At 34.3% G+C, this 19,821-nt stretch overlaps 2 protein-coding genes across 2 annotated transcripts; one reads left to right on the top strand and one right to left on the bottom strand.

Annotated features, from left to right (window-relative positions):
- Positions 1 to 1,799: 1,799 nt before the first annotated feature.
- Positions 1,800 to 9,461, bottom strand: LOC112755135 (transcription factor GTE8). Its single transcript, XM_025803048.3, has 11 exons — positions 9,133 to 9,461; positions 7,559 to 8,869; positions 7,255 to 7,303; positions 7,035 to 7,166; positions 6,312 to 6,382; positions 6,112 to 6,184; positions 3,152 to 3,232; positions 2,957 to 3,072; positions 2,770 to 2,836; positions 2,531 to 2,661; positions 1,800 to 2,444 (listed from the first exon to the last, which is right to left on the bottom strand). Exons 2-11 carry the CDS (start codon positions 8,792 to 8,794, stop codon positions 2,175 to 2,177), a joined length of 2,226 nt encoding a protein of 741 aa, XP_025658833.1. The 5' UTR covers positions 8,795 to 8,869; positions 9,133 to 9,461; the 3' UTR covers positions 1,800 to 2,174.
- Positions 9,462 to 14,447: 4,986 nt separating this feature from the next.
- On the top strand, positions 14,448 to 18,972 carry LOC112755133 (kelch repeat-containing protein At3g27220). Its single transcript, XM_025803045.3, has 7 exons — positions 14,448 to 15,011; positions 15,459 to 15,647; positions 16,034 to 16,263; positions 16,519 to 16,689; positions 16,936 to 17,041; positions 17,240 to 17,446; positions 18,443 to 18,972. The coding sequence occupies exons 1-7, from the start codon at positions 14,802 to 14,804 to the stop codon at positions 18,608 to 18,610; spliced, it is 1,281 nt and encodes a 426-aa protein (XP_025658830.1). The 5' UTR covers positions 14,448 to 14,801; the 3' UTR covers positions 18,611 to 18,972.
- Positions 18,973 to 19,821: the final 849 nt, after the last annotated feature.

The raw sequence follows: 19,821 nt of genomic DNA, 5'->3' as shown, positions 1-19,821 counted from the left end.
GGAAAGTCTAGCTCTCGACTGACAAGTTGATAAATTTTCATGAAACCCCAAGAGTTGGGGTGAAGTTGGCTGGGAGCAACTCGGCAATGGTTCAAAACCTCTATCTTAAAATCAGAGAAAGGTAGAAAAACTCCTAAACGGGTAAAGAGCCTCTCATACATAAAAAAGAAATGGGGGTCAGCATCGGCAGCCTTCCCAAAATAAACCTGGTCTTCAGGACCCGGGACAATCAACTCATACTTTGGTTCATCCTCATCAAGAACACAAATCCTATGGTGGGTGCGGAGATCGGTGATGTAGTCTGTATCTACTAAGGGTTCCTCCCCAAGAACAGTAATGCCTACCCACTAAGAAACGTGAGAAGTCATCCTTTCCAGTAAAAAGAAATGGGAGAAAAAGCGACAAAAACCTACAAAGGAAAATGGAAAAGGATCATGCACAAAACCTCTAAAAAACGGAGCAGCCTCTCTCAAGGGCGTGAAAGCAAAAATGACTAAGACCAAGTACTCAATAACAACACGCAAAAACTCCTCTAATGCATAAAGTAAAAGCACAAAATGGTAGAAGAGAAAAAGGAAAGAACTAACCTTCGTTTGCGAAAGCGAAAGAGAACAAGCGTAGCAGCAGTAAAGCACTCCGAGAAGGAAGGCCAAAAAGCTTCTTTCTTTGAAAAGAGTAAGGATTGCAGGAAGTTTTTAGAAGGCGAAAGAAAACAAAGAAAAGAGAGGGAAAAGCATTTATAAACACACCAGGGGCAACTTGGTAAAAAGCGATGCAATCATTAAAGAAATGCGCCGTTACCAAAGTAACTGCTCCCACGTGTAAATGCGAAACCCGAAACAGACGCGGCATTTGATTAGACGCGACTGTTGAAAAATTCAAAACACGTCGGTTTTAAATTACGTTGGTTTCAAATCACGTCGGTTTTCAATCACGTCGACTACAAGACTGAGCTCACCTACTCGAATCCAACTCATAAGTGAAAGTGATTGGACTCGAGTAGGGCACTGTTCATACCCTGGCCCAACACTAAGGCCCAGGTCCTAATAAACCTAAAAAGTCCAATCCAAAGATTAGCCTTCACTTGCCACCGACCTTCTCACAAGAAGTCGGATCCAACACAGACTCGCTCCAAAAAAGTCGGGATCGAAGGATAGCTGGCAGATAATGCTTATTCAAATAAGTAATTGCCCCTAAAATTTCTCAACCCACTTCCAGGAGCTATATCTCAACTTCCCTAAGATAAAGGGACGGTTATCCACCTTAAAAGGTGGTTATCCACCTTAAAAGGTGGAACTACTTCAACGTTGGTTATTGGTTTACCACTATAAATACACTGACACCCCTCAAGTATCTCTAAGTTCCAATACTTTCTAAACCTGCTAAAACCCTTTGCTAACTTTGGTATCGGAATGTCTTTGCAGGTACTACTCCCCATTCTTTCACATTCACATACACAAGTCGGACAGTAGCTCTCAGACGCGAATCAAGTCAAAAGTCCTCTCCTCCAGACGTTTGGGCCAACCTTATCAGTCCAATCCATTAATCTCCGGTTACCCACCGTAACAATATCTATTATAGTATTTTTAAATTTTAAAAATTATTTTATTAAATATATTCATTGATGCTTATACTTATTAAAAATTATTTTTAATTTAATTTATCAAATACAAATACTACAATTTTTAAAAAATTATCTTTTAAAAGTTAAATTTTTTATAAGTTACTTTTTAAAAATAAAAATTTTATCAAATTAAACTTAATATAATATAGATCTACACTAACCACGCTAAAATCCATCACATTCAATATTTCTGCATTTTACAAAAATATGGTAGTGAGCATTGTACAACATATAATAATGAACTATTATATACATGAAGTAACATATCAAGAAAAAACCACATATAAATATCACTTAACCTAAATGGAAGTCACTCAAACACCCTAAATAATGTTTCTATTCTAGAAGCTGGATTGTGCGGCAAGCAAATATGCTCCCTCCCATCTGTGATGGGTTTAGTGCATTTTGGGAACTATATAACGTTTTATTCTTTTTTTTTTTTTAATATTTTCAACAATAAAAAACATTAAAAGAAGTGGAGTCGGGAAATTTAAAGGGACGAAGATAATTATACTTTTCTCCCCGGTTCATCATACAAAATACGAGTAACTTAATCAATCTCTCCCTCTTCTACATCATTCACAGGGTTTGAAACACAGGGTGGCTCTCCTTCCTCTTCCTCATCATCCACTTTCATATATAATCCAAGCTGTTCCAAGGGATTGTTCCCGGCAAACTTGAAACTCCCCAGGCCATCCTGAGAGTGATCAGGACTTGTCTCATCAACAGAGCTCGGCAACTGCTCAGCAGGCACAGCTCTAAGCATTTCCAAATCTTCGAGAAACCGAGAATTCTCATTGATTTCAACTGTCTTTTCCATCTGCACAGATGCCAGTATATAACCCAATAAAATCTGAGCAAATGGGCAATGGATGCATTTCGGCAAGCCAGAGTATGCCTATTTACCTGCAGTAATGCTTGTCTTGCGGCTTCTCTTTCGAGTTCCCTCTTTCGTTTGGTTTCCGCAGCTGCTTCTGCTTCAGCCCGCTTTCGAGCATCTTCAGCAGCCTTTGCTTCGGCTTGTAGCCTTGCCTTTTCTGCTCAAGAACGAGTCAACCTCATACAGGTTAGTTAAAATTCATAAGTTGGATAGCAAGTATGTGATCAGCACTCTTATGTGGCACATGTATTAAGATGCAAATTACCTTTTCGTTGTTCCATTTCAAGTTTTTCTCTAACCTGGCGCAACTTCTCTGGATCCCCTTTCTCATCCTGAGCTCAGCCAAATTTAATCAAATTAAATTAAATTGAATTTAGATATAAGTAAGGATCAGAAGGACACGTTAATAGAGAATATTGTTCCAGGTTAGTTCAAATATAAAATGTACTTACTTGTGTGAGCGTCTTTTCTCGTGCTTTCAAGATAGTATCAGCAAATCGCTTCTTCAATATGGCAGCTCGATAAAGTTTATCAGGAGAAACCTGTCTCTCGGTAGGACCACTGTCTCCTGCAACATAAATAAGATTCTGTGTTCATATAGTGCATATCACTAAAAGATGTATCTTCAGTAAACCACGCAAACTTACCATCTTGACGGTAGTCAGAATCAAGAGAACTTGGCTTATGCTGAGAGTTATCCTCAAGTTGATCCAAGCCACTAACAGATTCTGCAGGGAATAACAGGTAAGGGCCCAATGATTAATAAAAGATAATGTAAGCTTTATCATTAGTAATAATAAAAATGTATTCCCAATTGATGTCTAAAATCTCAATAGGTGGATTCACTATATATCATCCTCTCATTTGAATATATAGAAGAGGGAAGAAAAAAAATGGACTTCCTTGAAGTTATTTTATGTGGATACTGCTGTGTTTCATTCATGTTTGACAATTCAGATGAAAGGAACAATTTATGGAACAAGTTAAACTTTTAGCATTGTTTGGAATTGACAAATTCTTTAGTAGTCTAAGCTCTTGATCTAGAGATCCGAATACCATTTTGGCTCAGGATAGGTCCCATGAAATCAGCAATGTTTTTTTCCGAACAAGGGTATTTAGGTTAGGGTCACCATGATAGTCCATCACCAAACACCAAGGGAGCATTTGTTTATGAGTGCAGGACAGAGAGAACAGTGTGATTAAGAACCAATAATATAGTAAAACACGAGCATTTGTTTAAGAACCAATAATCAGTCAGATTAGTGATTAGTGATTAGCTCGTGTTTTACTATATTGTTTTGTGATTTAATTGTATTTAGATTGTGACTGTGTTGATTGTTTATTGATTTCAGTTATGAATAATAATATCAACCAAGAAGCATTTGCTGATAATAATATTTCCGTGGATAATAATTTGGTTGCTAATCAACCAAGTAATGAATGAAAAGCCACAATATCAATGTTTATTTTGTCTACAATTTTTGGAGGAGGCAGAATTCACAGAATGAAAAAACACTTGGCAAAGATAACCGGAGATGTTAGAAAGTGTCCTAAAGTTCCGTATGATGATATGTGTGTTTTATTAGGTGATATTGATGCTCATTTATATCAAAGTGACAGTGGTAGTAGTGGTCTTTATGCTGCATCTTTTGATTCTTCTGCTAAAGAGGGTGGAAATGAAGGTGAAGATGATCCCAACACCGCAAATCTGCAACAAATTTTTGCGGATTTTGATGATTGATGACACTTTTATGTTGGCAATTCATATTTCATATTTGGATTTAAGTTTGTACTTTTTCTAATGATCTTAAGACTTTGGTTGATGACATTTCATGTATTGCTTTAAATTTTGAAGATATTTTAAAGTTTATATTAGACTATAATTATGTTTTAGAGTATTTATTTATAATTTATTTATTATTTTATTATAAAACAGTTTTTCTGGTTGGATCACGATTCAACTGATTGAACCAATAAACCAGTAACCAGAACGATTCGATGATCGGTCCGGTTTTCAGAACCTTGTTCTTTAATACCATAGGCAGCCCAACTTGACCTATTGTATGGTCACTGTGAAATAATTCTGAAATGGAATTCAAGGAAAACCTTCTGCGATAGTTAGATGGAAGTGAACTCTAGCATTTCTCGTAATTTGAATTCCTTCAGGATCTTGGTGTCTCCTTTTTTAAAGATTAAAATCAAAAGTTAAACAAGTTCCACCTGTTTTGATGAGCACAACAGCTAATCCTACCTGTTGTTTGATTAGCAGAACTTGGTGACTTTGATAACTTTCAACTACAATCCCAGTGGAACAATACTCTCTCTTGTGCTCTTTTTCCGTGATTAAATTACTTCATCTTTTACAAGATTTGACTCACTAAGTCGTGTAATGTTTTTGAAATGCTTTAAAAAAAACTAAATTTGTGATTTTTTTTATAATTTAACAAATACCAAATAAGATTAGAAGTACACTGTTCTGGTAATATTTTCTCACATGAAAACTTACTCTTTGAAAACTCATCTGCATAAAATTTCTTTCCTAAATTTGTGTGTAACCCAATATAGCCATAATGGGGGGAGAGAGAAGGTGAATGTGATGGTGCACCCACCAAAGAGTTAAAAGTTGTGGGAAATGAAAATGAACATGTCTTGTGGGTTTGGATTGTGAGGAAAAGGAACAAAAAAATTTGGAGGAACTTAACATATGGATTTTGAAGGTTTGAAGTTTATTTTTATATGGGAAAAAATTAGAACTTAGAAATTCAATTTTAATTTGAATTTTCAGGCTTCGACGATTGAGAATTTTATCTATTTAGAGTTTTTAGGAATGAATTTTTGCATAAAATGGAAAAAAAAATTAAAGAAAAATATGTATCAATTAGGACCCATTTTTGCAAGAGAGAATTTGTGTGTGTGCGCGCGCACGCGCGCGCGTGTTTGAGGCCAGGACACATCCTTACTTTCCTTGCCAAAAGTTGGTCCTTCCTTGATGCTCCATTGGCAAGTCCCTTCCTACCCTATTTGCATGTCAAATTATTGAAAAGGTTATAACATCCCACCCCTGCCCAAACAGGCTGGATGTTCACTAGTCCCTTCATTAGTCCTGGGCGTCTCAGTTCTGGCATTACAACCCACATCAACTTTATTTAAAGGATATGGTGGAAGTCTCTAGTAGGAATTGAAAAGAACCCTAAGAGAACCACATCTAAATACTATCTATTGTGATTGGGAGTTGAAGGGCTTATAAACCCCCCATCGGAATCCCATACTTCCATTCTGGGTTGAATCAGATAACTTGCAGTTGGATCCTAACATAATCCTAGTTGGATAATGCTCTCATTAGAATTGAGTAGACCTAACTCAACCTCATAAACTAGCTCAAGATGAAAGGATTTCCCAACAATTATAAGTGATATCAAGGCCTTGTCTAGGCAATATTGAACTCTAATAACTTCTGCTTTATATTGTGCACCTTAGTGCAGTTATCAAAATAGCATCTAGGCTTGGAGAGTTTAATTTTAGCATAAAGAAATGCATTCTTTTTTCCAAACTGTGAATCATGTTTTTCACCTTTAATTAGTATGAAAAAGACAAACCAAGAACTCACGATTTATTTCAAGGTCATCAGTAGCCTTAAGCTTTTCTTCCAATTGATCCCCAGAACCCACATTTTCTGGTTCCTGTAGAAGAACCCAAACCAAAAATTAGATTACAGCATGTAGCCAAAGAAATCATAGAACAGATTAGGAACAGCACCAGCAATTACAGATAACTAAATAAAATCTTCCACTTAATAACAAACCAGACCTTTGCAACATTTACTGGACTTGCTTTCCCATCACCGGATTCACTACCAGAAGAACTACCAGAGTCCATATCTGCACAATGCCCACATCAGATATTATAGTCGCCAGTTGATGTAAAAAATATGGGCAATTCAAAAGAGAGAATTCCAAAGCATTTAGCTGAAAGGGAAGTTGTCCAAATGGTGTTTGAGTATGGCCAGAGAGAGAGAGAGAGAGAGAGAGAGAGAGAGAGATAATAAACAGCAATGAGGTAATAGTGGCCTTGAGATTCTAAAATGCAGAATCGAAAGCTACTGAAAGTTTCTTCAAGCATGTTGCAATGAATCATCAGTTAGCTTGCAGTAAAATGTAGCCAAATGTCCCAAGTTAATATTCAACTTCATTGCCTAAGCTATAAGGCGATAAGGATACAAAAGCGTTTGACGTACTCAAAATCTAAATCAAACAAGTAAGCTTTAGGTGCAGTAACATCATCTGAACAAATAAAAACTATTTTCCCTCATCTGGAAACAAAACTAGCATTTTTTACTTCAAGATTCGCATAGGTCTAACTTTGAATGCATTGGTTGCTTTTCTGAAAATTCAGTTTATAGCTGTGATAAAACAACAGAACAAGCATATAATATATGACTGTAATACTCCCCTATCATGTACCAAATGTATCACATAGTCGCACATTATTTCCGTATACAATGCATCATGTAAAAATTCAAACCCCACTTACCACTGGAGCTACCAGGACTTAACCGTTTGTCCACAGTATGAGTTGTATCCTTTTCAATGTCCAAAGGAGGACAGCTAGAGACAGGAGGCTCATTTCCACCAATGTCCACTTCTTCATCAGCTGGATCATTAGCTACAAGTGGCACAAATTCAAATAGAAAATCAAATTGAGTACACAAACACGTGCATGTGCATAGAGACACAAACACACAGAGTATAACCTTTAAATGCTTGCAAAGAAGAATTGCTTGGTCCAGAATCATTCAACAGCTGCAACAGAAAACATAGATAACCAGAAATAAAAATCATAAATACAGTTGTCATCCATTATTGGGAGAGAGAAAGGAGAGCGCACGGGGGGAGGGGGGGAGGGGGGGGGGTTGTTCAGTAACTTAGTATAAAAAAGGCAGCTCAGTACACAGGCATCCACACCCAAAGGGTATAATGTAGGTTACATGGATGATTCCACCGTTAAGATAAAACTTGATTAACTCAAATTATGAAAGGGTTAAGAAATTGATATACCTCTATTTCACACGCTTCCACCTTTGCATTGTTCTTCTGCTTCTCCTGCAAATAGTCGTCCAATAGCTTGCGTAGTGTGAACAGTGTGTCATCACTGAGATCATCAATATCAATCTCAATTTCATCCTCTCCACATTCTCTACCATTTGAACTCTGTTCTTTTAAGAATTCAATAATATGGACAGGTATTTCTCCCAGCAAAGACTCCAATTCTCTACCTAGCTTGTGCTTCTCTTGATCCGACATAACCCGCTTAGGAGGTGGCAAAACTTCAGGTTGAGAGGGCACTGATGCAATTTTCCTCCTTTTTGAAGGAGGCATTGGCTTTGCACTTTTCACATCTTCAAAAGTGTCTGACTTTGCAGGCAGTGGCAGAGCATCCATTTTTGGAATTTTCTTCTCAATTGTTTTCCATCTCACTTCAAAATATTTGTTGAGGGCATCAGCCATGAAATGGACATCATTCCCAGGGGGATTATAAGTCATTGCATTCGAAAATGTAAGCCTCACATCTCCAGCAAATTCCAAGGGACCCTTATATGATCCAGCAGCTATCTTTTTTTTTATTGTTCCCAAATCCATAGGATGCTTGATAATTGTGAAATAATCAGGAAGATTCAACTTCACCACATCTACAGGTGAGTTGAAAACCCAAGAAAATTGGTGGCTCATCAACCGTTTCAACAGCGACTCACAATCTTTCATCAACAAAATATTTGCAGTGCTGGGTGAAGAATTCTTTGCGGCAGACTGAAACTTGCCTGTAGATCCCCGGTTCCAGCTTCGAGGTTTATCAGCTGATGCGTTCAATTTATTCACCGGTATGGAACTAGGAATCGACGGTTTCCTCGAGTTCTCAATCCGGGATGCATTATGCTTATTCCCATTGCTACAGCTTAGAATATCACTGGAGGATGACAGTGCAACACCACTAGCTGCTTGTAGTTCAACCTTCTTTTGAAGTGCTCGAATCTGCTCAAGCTCTGATCTCAGCTTGAGTACCAGGTCTTTTCTTTGAAAGTGCGACAACTTCGACAATGGAACAACTTGCATTGGAACCCCAAACACATCGCGCCGGCTCGAATTCAAACTAATACATTTCCTTGTAGGAACACAAGAGTCCTCTGAAACAGTAATTTCAGTGTCTATTCTTCCAGAGCTACCAGATCCCTCGGATTCGCCGGCTGTCCCAACAGTGTTCCCATAATATCCTCCAGAAAACCTACTCTTTGCCATCGTAACACAAGCAAAATCCGTTCCCAATAACAATTTATCGGTTCGCTTCTAACCGCTAGGTGCAGTTCAGGATAACTGTTCAGAGATGTCAATTACATAAAAACCATAATTCAACATGACAATTTTCAAAATTAGCCTACTACTAGAGATAGAGGTTAGAAAGGGGAATGAATTGTTGCACCGAGAAATTAACGAAACTGCAAAGAAATTCTTTAGAGAAACATAAAGAAACTCAAATCCCTTTATGCAAATGGTGCAGTTTCACACCAATTCGGCAACTTTTTATACCACAAGAAGTCGAATTCGAATGGAAATTCCAAACACGCATAAGCAATTACCGTTGAGTAACCGAAAAACACAAGCCAGAAGTAGCAGCGTGCTCAGCGAAGCAGCAATTCGATACAAGATAGAGAGATCACAGGCCTAGAGACGAAACCCTATTGTTTTGCAGTAAACGGAGACAGACGAACGAAACGCCGACGCGTTTTGATGAAAACGACAGTGGGAGGAGTACCAAACGACTTCGTAGCGTAAGACTGTAGGAGGAGCAGCAAGCGAAGAAGAACACAACGACGCCGTTTCAGAGAGCGAGCTTGGGGATTGAGCGAAGAGTGAAGAGAAGAAAGCAAAATGCCAAGTCGAAGGGCGAAAGGGGGAGAGAGACTTGAGTCTGACCTTGTTTTTAGTAAATATATAACAGCCGCCTCCTTACTTTGCAATTTGCTTGGACCGTTGATCCTTTTGAGATTTGAAGATCGGACGGATCCTGCTGATAAAGAGTATCAGCCGTTGGATGTGCCATCAACGTTCACGATTATTTCGTGCCGCAATTTGTTTCCAGACGAGAAGCTTCCATGAAGTGCTGTGACTTCTCTGGCACACATTTACCGTAATGGCCTCCATCCGATACGCCCTACCACCAACACGGGACTTTTTTAATCGGTGAAAACTCATGGGCATAATTTGATGTGAAGTTAATATATAAAAATCGTTAAATTGTCATTTAATTATTTTTAATTTTATATAAATTTTATTGTATCTAAATTTTTATTTTTTATTAGTATTAATTAGTTTTTATGCAATATAAATAAGAATAAATTATTAAATTTGTATTTGAAATATTAAAATATTGATAAAAATTATTTTATTTTTATTAATAATAAAAATATCTTTAAAATATTTTAAAAATAATAAAAATACTTAATATTAAATATATATAATTTAAAAAATAATTTAAAATTTTAATTTTAATTTAACTTTTTGCAAATACCGTTATAAAAATAAGACAGTGTTATTTTTATAATGTAATAATTTTACATTAAGTAAAATTTTCTACAATTATTTTTATGAAAGATCAAAAATATTTTTAACAAATTAAAAAATAAAATTTTAATTTTAATCAATTTTTATATACACTTTTTAAATAATTATCTAAATATTTTTATAAAATTTTGGATCACACGAGAAAGGGGAGTGAAAGCCTTGCAAAAGTAAAAAGTGAAGTGACAAAAAAGGAACACAATTTGTGCAAGAAGAACAATAATAAAATTTGTTATTGGAGTCCCCAGATCTAAAAGCCAAAGAAATGCTAGGAGATAGAAAGACATGTGAATACTGAATCTTTTCTTTCTGACTTCTCCTTCGTTTCTCTATTCTTCATGGTGTTGGTGATGCTTCTCACTCTTTTACGTAGGTGAGATTACATGATGGTGCGTTATATCCATGTTCTTTTCATTTTTCTTATTTCAATATACATCATACCCATACCAATACCTATAATTTACATACTATACGGTCTATACTTGTCATTCATGAACTCTACTTGTACTTACCTATATTGATTCACACTGGATATCAATAAATTCATTCCTTAATTGCATTCATAACACAAATGCATCAGCGATTTATTAAATATAAAAATTATTTGTCAATTATTAAAAAATAATATTATTTTAATTATTTTTATCGTATTTTATAATATTTTTAAAATATTTTTATCATTATTAAAAGTGAAAATTATTTTTATTAATATTTTAAAAATTCGGGTGCAATTTTAATACTTTACCCTATAAATAAATACAAAAAAATTAATTATAACTAAAGAAAATTTGTTACTTTAGAATTGTAAGTGCTAGTCACATTTATAGTTATTAAAGACCTCTTTTGTTTGGTTTTGTCATTTATTTGGAATTAAATATGTTTTTTTTATTTCTAAACTTTTAAAAGTTTTAAAATTATCACATTTAATTTGATTTAAAAAAAAAGATAAAATATGTTTTTTTGTCTTTAATGATTTTAAATTTTTTAAAAATTATTCTTAACATTTAATTTGATTTAATTTTATTTTTAATGTTTAAAATAGTTCAATTTTATTGCTACCGTCAAATTTTTATCCGTGAATGGTTAATCAATTTTTTACAATTTTAACCCTAATAAAAAAAAGAGCAATGTTAGGGATCAATAATATTTTTAATTGGTAGTCATCAAATAGCTATCAATGATGATTTAATGATGTGAAATTGGTGTAAAATTTTATCTAATGACTCACCTTTCTCTGCTAATTACATACTGGCCAAAATTACTGATTACATGCTGGCCAAAATTCAATAAAATTAATTGCCCTAGACTTTTCCTAAAAAAAAATCCTAATTCCAAAATCCAAATACTCACCATCTCCATCACTCTAACTCTCACTCTCATCATTTTGTCTTGGATTCACCGCCCTCGTCCTCTCCTATGTCTCCATATCTGGTTTGCCCTCTCTTTCGTTTCGATCGGTTCGTGTTTGTCCTCCCCTCTACCTACGCCTCTAGTTCGCCCTTCCCTCCGCCTCGAATTTGTTTCCCTCATCCTCCTCTCCATCTTTGCCTCTGGTTCGCTCTCCCTTCCGTCTCGACTCACACTTGTCTTTCCCTCCACCTCCGCCTCGGATTCGCTGCCCTTGTCCTCCCTTCCTGGTTCGCCCTCCCCTCTGCCTCGGCTCGCGCTAGTCCTCCCTTCTGCCTCCGGCTTCGATTCACCATCATACACCCTTTTCCATTTCGCCTCTTGTTATGTCTCATCTCTCTCCTCCTTATGTTCTCTATTTCTCTTGTCAAGCTTGTTTATTTTTTTGAAAATAAAAAATACTTGCTGTTATTGTGCGTGAGAGTGGAGATTTAATAGTTACTGCTATGATGGGATTGGGTTTGGTGGTGAGTGAAAAATGGTTGTGACGACAGTGGTAAGTTGATGAAGGCTGAAGTGAAAATGATGAAATGAGGAGGTGCAGGAGAGTACATGTGGTAGTGGTGGATGTGATAATCGTGGTGGTTGTGGTGGTGCTGGTGATAGGGAGGTGAGGAGTGGGAGGGATTGAAATTGGTTAAGCTTAGACGAGAGAAGGTTAAAATAAAAAAAAAAAAAAAACATGACTAATTGTTGACGGATAAAAATTTGATGTTAGGGGTCAAATTGAAATTATTTCAAATTTTAAAGGATAAAATTAAATTAAATTAAACGTTAGAAGTAATTTTAAAAAATTTTAAAAATATTAGAGATAAAAATTATATTTTATTCTAAAATAATAAAAAAAATCAGTATTTTATTCTCACTTTATTATTATTATTAAGTTAATATTTAATTTGACCTCTTAAAATTTAAGATCAAATTTAAATGTATCTCTCAAATTTTAATTTATTCAAAAAAAAAATTTATTGGCATAAAAAAATACAGTACATTTAAAGTAATAAAATTATAATGGAAGGGGGACAAGAAAAGAATGAGATTAAGAAGAGGAATTTATTGGCATAAAGAAATACAGCAAACATAAAAAATAAATAAATATTTTTCTACTAGACCTCTTAAATACCTGTTCTTATCAACTTAGGTCATCGGAAATGATTCTTACTAGACCTTTAAAGAACTTGTCACCTAGATCATAGGAATAAAAATTGAATCACTCAATCTTCTTCATGCAACAAGCGTAGCAAATCACTCACCTCACTTAGTCACACTAAAAACGTACATAAAGCACTAAGAAAATTTTATTCATCAAAAATTATGTAAATTGTCTTACCAAAAGATGTTTAAATAGACCCCAAAAAAACTAACTAAAAAATAAGATAAAATGACTAATTTAAATCAAATTTAATTTTATTGAATTATATCAAATTTAATTTAAATTTTAAAATTCTTAAAAATACTAGTAAACAAATTAAGAGTAAATCAAATCTTCCACAAACTCTAACAACAAGCTAAATGTATTGCATGTAAACCCACAAAAAATGAGTCATTTAAAAAAAAATTTGAGATGTGATCAATTAGGAATATGCATTAAGTATCGAAAAGAAGAAAAAGACATGCCGCGTCAAAGAGGAAAATATTTATTTAGTACACTTGAAAGATTTAGATGTCGATAAAATAGTATTTAAAAGATATTATTGATAAAAAACATTTTAAAATAAATTAATTATGACAAAAATAATTAATTATTAATTAAATTACTTGTATTCAGTGGTGGAGCTTAGTTCAGACAAGGGGTGGCCATGGTCCCCCCAAACTTTTTATAAAAAATTTAGTAGTACTTTTTTAAAAGATAAAAAATAGTTCAATTGACTTAAATACTTTACTATGACTTAAAGTATCTAATAAGTTCAATAAACAACACTCTCTCTATCTTTAGGTTCAAATATAAAAAATTAGATATCTTTTATTTATTTAATTTAATATTATTTTATATTTTACTATTTATTTAATTTAATTTTTTATATGATAAAAAATAATAGAATATTCAATAAGTATTAATATTATTGTATTTGTATAAATTGATAAAAAAATTCAATAAATATTATAAATTTTAATATTTGTCCTTCTAACTTCTTCTTTATATATTTTACAGGATATATATTCAAATTTTTATATAAAATAATAATGAAAAATCAAAGAATTGATACATTTTTTAAGAGGAAGGCTAATATTTAAGAAGGAGAACATATAACTTTTACAATATCAACACATGTAGATAGTTCTTCTACTTTAATGAATCACGAAGAAAGTGAAATATAACCTTCAAAAGTTCAAAAAGTTATATCTGATGATTTTAACTTTAACTTTTTGGAATGAGATCTTGAAAAAGGGCTTTAAATTTGGCAGTATCACCCAAACCAGAGATTAGACGAGCTTATCTTAAATGAGGTCCCTATAAAAAAATATTTTGACAATTATTTTCTATTTGGCCCTCCAAAATTTTGTTTCAAGTTCCGCCACTGCTTGTATTTAAGATTAAATATTAACGTATCAATTAATAATTATTATAATTATAAAAATTACTCGTATTTTTAGTTTTTACCATTTTAAAAATATTTTAATTTTAATTTTCATAAAAAAAATTAAGATTTTTAAAAAATTAAAATTAAAATATTTTTAAAATTGTAAAAATAAAAAATATAAATAATTTTTATACTTATAATAATTATTAACTAATACGCCCGTATTTAATCATAATTTTAAGTAATTTAATTGACAACGGATTATTTTTATCAAAACTATTTGTTTAAAAATATTTTTATTAATAACAACTTTTAAATACAATTTTATCGATATCCGAATCTTTTAAATACCGACCTCCGCGTCAAATGAATTAAAATAGTAGACAAAAGCTGTACCGTTAGACAAAATATCTTTTGTACATCTAGCCATTGATTTAGATTTCACCAAATGCGGTGAAAAAAGATACACAGACTACTGAATCATTCACCTGGTTTTACATGGGAACACAGACTCACACCGAGCGAAGGACACATGGGAATTGATGAAATTAAAGTATCAAACAAACGCCAAAATGGCAAAAACCATTGGCGCCGAACCATTGTTTCCTCAAAGGGATTCTCTTCGCTTCTCCCATTCATTCCTTCTTCACTTCCAACTTCCAACACCTCCTTTTCTTTAATTTATTTCTTCCCCCTAAATTAATAAATGGCTCTTCTCACTCTCTCAACTCCAAATCCTTCTCTTTCGCGCAAAACCAATGTCAAGGTTTCACCAAAAGCACTTCTCTGCAACCAAGCTCGTTCTCTTCTTCTGCTTCTCCACTATTCTCGGTCTTGCCTTCGTCGCTAATCTCATTTGGGAGTCCTTCTCTCATGGCCACGTAGCAACTACGTCCAATTGGGTCGTTCGCGACCAAGTTCCCGTTATTCTCTTTCAGAATAATTCTGCCCTTGCCACACTTCAAAAGGTAACAATGCCCCTTCTTTCTATTATGCACACCTCTGTTTTTTACGTTTTCTTTCCCTAATTGGAGAAAGCTTAACAGAAAACGGAGATTTAAGAGCTAGAGTGAATTTCATAAATTAGTTGCTGTACTAGCTCAATTTTGTCGAATGTTTGAATGTTTAAGGTTTTAATTATTATAATTAAAATTATTAGGGGGAAAATCTGTAGTGTTGGCAGCTTTTGGTTGATTCCATGAACCCGTGACCTTGGAGGCAACTCAACCGTTGTTCTAGCACTTGCTTTCGTCCTTTTTATTTTTAATTTTTTTTATTGTTTTGGAAATTTCATTTCATTCTTTACTTTTCTTTTAAATTCTGATTTTGTTGGGTTCTGATTGATAATCTTGTTGAGTTTGCTTTGGTTGTTACTTTATTGCTGATTTTGGATATAATGTTGGGGCTTTTTATAGGGTGGCCACGCTGAAGTTGCAAAAAAGAATGGCTCTCAAGATCTCTTCCCAGCAACATTTGCAGATATTCCTGCTCCCAATTGGAATTGGGAGGCAATGCCATCGGCACCGGTGCCTCGGCTGGATGGATATGCTGTACAGATTAAGAACATGTTTTATGTTCTTCAAGGATACAGAAATCTCGACTACGTGAGTGTTTCGCCGATCTCTGGCTCATTGGCAAATGCTTAATACATTCGATATGATCCTATGCTGATGCACATGTTGCATCTCTGACCCTAAAAGAATAATCTTGTTTATGTTTTACGAGACCTCACACAGCACAATAGTTGGATTCATATGTATAATGTAGCTAATGTGATGATAAACTTATTTATTTCTTTTGTCATTGTTTACTATTTGATCCTAAAGATCATGTTGTTTATGATTGTGAGACTTTATAGCACAGTACTTGGATCCATATATATAATGTGGCTAGTGAGATGATAGTTTTTTATTGTCTGGTTGTGGTTTGACAGTTTATTGAGACTATTAACGATCTTAATTTATCTTCTGTGCTTATATGTTTCTTGCAGGTGCATTCTCATGTTGATGTCTATGATTTCATCAGTAACAAATGGGTAGATAGGATCGAGTCACCAAAAGAGATGGCTAATTCACATTTAGGAGTTGCAACTGATGGGAGATACATATATGTGGTCTCAGGACAATATGGTCCGCAGTGCAGAGGGTCTATTAATCTTGTATTCGCCTTAGACACTAAAACCAAGCAATGGAGCAGTTTGCCACCATTGCCTTTTCCAAGGTATGTTATGTACAGTGTACACCATTAAATTATGCGTGAACTGTGCTGTGTACTGCACTGTAAATATTCATTTTTCCAATTTATCAGTGAGATGCAACCTAGACTTGTTATTTGATAATTAAAAATTCTAGTTAAATTGGTATCTGCCACTACATTAATGATTGATCAAGCTTTTCTGGTAGATGGAATTTTAACAAGTTAAACTATTTAATTGTCATACGAAAAGTTATAGTATACTAACATAGGAATTTCTAGGTATGCTCCTGCTACTCAATTATGGAGGGGAAGACTACATGTCATGGGCGGAGGCAAGGAGAATCGCCATACGCCTGCACTAGAGCATTGGAGCCTAGGTGTAAAGGATGGTAAAGCATTGGAGAAAAAATGGCGAACTGAAATTCCCATTCCTCGTGGTGGACCTCATAGGTTAGCAGATTGCCCAGATACTTTTATCGCTGTTCTTGTTTAATTTGTGAAAATCTTTAATTTCTTGATTTTTTTTGTTTTATTTTTTTCAAAAAAAAAATTCATGTTTAAAAAGCTAACCTGTGTCGTTGAAACCCAAAGAATCTTTTGCGAAAAGATGATTTTCTTTTTTAAATCTCATATACATTTTCTTTAAACTGGTTGGTTGGCTTTCATCTTAGTTCTAACACTGCCTTATTTGTACAGGGCTTGCATTGTGGCAAATGATCAGCTTTTTGTGATTGGTGGACAAGAAGGTGACTTTATGCCCAAACCAGGCTCACCTATATTCAAGTGTTCACGCAGGCATGAAGTATGTTTTCTTTGGCTACCAACAGCATTCATGAATTACTCTGTTGCATGTAATAATTGGCTTATTTTTTTGAAGATATGGCACTTGAAATACTAGTAATGTGTTCTAAATAATCTTTTGCATGATTGCGACTCCTTCATCATGTATAATATATAGACTCTATGGTGTCTTATGGCCTTAAGATTTATTTTGTTTCAGGTTGTCTATGGCGATGTTTATATGCTGGATGACGAAATGAAATGGAAAGTTTTGCAACCTATGCCAAAGCCTGACTCCCACATAGAGTGTGCATGGGTGATTGTGAATAATTCAATTATCATCACTGGTGGTACAACTGAAAAGCACCCGGTGACCAAAAGGATGATCCTGGTTGGGGAGGTTTTCCAATTTCATTTAGATACACTGGTATGCTCTCATGCATTAGAAATGCATTGTCATTTTTCCCTTTATCTTTTGAAGGCCCCTTCCCCTCCCCCTTTGCATATATTGGTTGTGGTATTTTTGTGAATGATCATCTTATGAATCGACCATTGACACAAGCCACCAGTCAATTTTGTTAGAATGTCAATCAGTCAATGTAATGCATATATGATTCATCAAATCTCAGATATTAGATCTTAAAAAGATTAACAAAACCATTTTAAATTTTAACAATGTCATTGCAAAACATTTATCAGTCTTGTTAATGTTGATCATGACACTCTTTTTCTCTTGGTATTGGAGCTGAATAGTTTTGTTCTCTTTGTTTTATCTGTTTTAAATTTTTTTTTTTTGGTACTGGAGTTAAGAAATTATTGGGGGTGCACTGCATGCTCCATTTGTGTCCACAATCACTCATCCTTGGTTTTATGGATTTGAAATATTATAAATGAAATTGAGTGGTTGTGATTTGTGAATGTTTCTGAAACACACATTGAATATGCTCTAGGAGCATACAAGAATTTCTGTTTGTAACATTGTTCATTATTAAAAGTTAAAGCTCAAGCATAACATTACTTGGACAGTGTTCTTTCTTTGTTTTGCTTTTTAGTAAATTGGATGGGAATTCTGTCCTCTATTCACATATTTGATTTTTCTTTTTTAAGTGGACATTGTAAAAGAGACTAATATTTATACATGAAGCCCTTTCCTTCCTTCAAATTCCTTTCGAAACCAAACTTATAAAATCACCATTAATGGCAGCTAAAAATTATTGTGGTCTTCAGAAGAAAAATAATTTGTTACCGTTGTGTTCACTGTAAAAATCATTCTTAATCTGCTAGAATATTGCTGGTTGTTGAGATGGATTAATGTTACTGACAGAATGTCATTTTGGAACATGTTTATTCATGGTTGTTTGAGATGTTGATTAATATTCCTTTCTGACATTTGAAATTTTATGTTTTGCGTTACCTGCCGCAGACATGGTCAGTGATTGGAAAACTTCCTTACCGCATCAAAACCACATTAACTGGTTTTTGGGATGGATGGTTGTACTTCACATCAGGGCAACGAGACAGAGGACCGGATAATCCGCAGCCAAGACAGGTCGTTGGGGATATGTGGAGAACAAAATTAAGTTTAAGATAAGTGAGTTTCGAAATGTCAAACTTCCCCTAATCTTTTGGTTCAAACATTATTTATCTTTCCATTTTCAATTGCTTCACTGCTCTATTTGGGCATTGGTTCAGTAAAATTTGTGTACATAGGATAACTTGTTAACTTTGATTTTGCCACTTCTTTTTTGGTAAAATATATAGAATTGGTTCCCACTTCCCACTTATGGAATAGTTTTTAGGTCACTAGTCGTAAACTTTCGGGTATCTGTCAGCCGGGAACCAACGACAAATCTCTATCCCCTTCGAAGTTTACCTATGGAATAGTTAATGCAGAGAACCTCATCAGATATTTACTCAAGAAATAGCATGTTATTATGGTTTCCATTTTGCAAAGGAAAGGCTGATTGTCATAAGCACAGTAAAATTTAGTGCTTTTGCAAGTTGGGGTCTTGAAAGGGAAGGGTTTATAAAGACTAAAGTGGAAACGAATTTTACTCTTTCAGAGCCCTTTCAGAACCCCAGCTATCCAAACCATTTTATCTCTTCACATTTTATTTTTTTATGTAATATTTTGGGGAAAAAAAATGAATAAATAAATAAGTAGCAACCGAAAAGTTTCTCCTGACCAGCACTATATTCTAACAGGGACCAGTGCTCAAATTTGGCCTCGGTTGGAAATTGTCTTATTTTACTTCCATTTTCCCCCCTTTGTAGGACCCTCGTTTTGGTTCAACGTAATATGATGCAGACAGGGGACTTTAGGTTTATACTTAGCAAACGGCAGCATTTGAATCATTGATTAAAAAAATGAAAAAGGGAAATCAATAGTTTTAGCATAACGATTAATTTTTCGTATCGACAAATAAGGCATTATATTTTATTCTCTATATTACACTTTACAGGAACCAAATCTGATATTTATACCTATAGCTAAAAAAAAAAAAAAAAAAACTTTTTACGCAATAAGTAATACAGTCAGTTATATATATATATATATATATATATATCCATTTTGCTGGAAGTTTCAGTAAGTGAGGTCAGGTTTGAATGAGCTGTGCTGACTTTTATTTTATATCAAATTTTGTAAGCAAATGTAAGCTACCAAGAAAGTTGCTGCAGGGTCAAATATCAAAGAGTAGAAGACGCCTCATATGCAGGCATCAATATCAATATTGCAATATTGTATCTTTATGCAACTTGCAAGATGCACTAACAGCATATCTGTTGAAACTTCAGAAGGTT

This window comes from Arachis hypogaea, chromosome 16, assembly GCF_003086295.3.
Source record: "Arachis hypogaea cultivar Tifrunner chromosome 16, arahy.Tifrunner.gnm2.J5K5, whole genome shotgun sequence".
In the NCBI taxonomy this organism is placed as follows: domain Eukaryota; kingdom Viridiplantae; phylum Streptophyta; class Magnoliopsida; order Fabales; family Fabaceae; genus Arachis; species Arachis hypogaea.
The sequence above is the reverse complement of the archived record's forward strand: the minus strand, read 5'-3'. Positions and strand labels throughout refer to the sequence as shown.

Bases quoted from the DNA above. Each gene is read 5' to 3' on its own strand.
- LOC112755135 (XM_025803048.3), bottom strand. From the start codon at position 8,794: ATGGCAAAGAGTAGGTTTTCTGGAGGATATTATGGGAACACTGTTGGG. The intron at 6,185-6,311 runs GTCTGGTTTGTT...GTTCTTCTACAG, and splicing joins GTCCAGTAAATGTTGCAAAG to GAACCAGAAAATGTGGGTTC. The intron at 3,233-6,111 runs GTGAGTTCTTGG...TATTCCCTGCAG, and splicing joins TGATGACCTTGAAATAAATC to AATCTGTTAGTGGCTTGGAT.
- LOC112755133 (XM_025803045.3), top strand. From the start codon at position 14,802: ATGTCAAGGTTTCACCAAAAGCACTTCTCTGCAACCAAGCTCGTTCTC. The intron at 16,690-16,935 runs GTTAGCAGATTG...TTATTTGTACAG, and splicing joins CCTCGTGGTGGACCTCATAG to GGCTTGCATTGTGGCAAATG. The intron at 17,042-17,239 runs GTATGTTTTCTT...ATTTTGTTTCAG, and splicing joins AGTGTTCACGCAGGCATGAA to GTTGTCTATGGCGATGTTTA.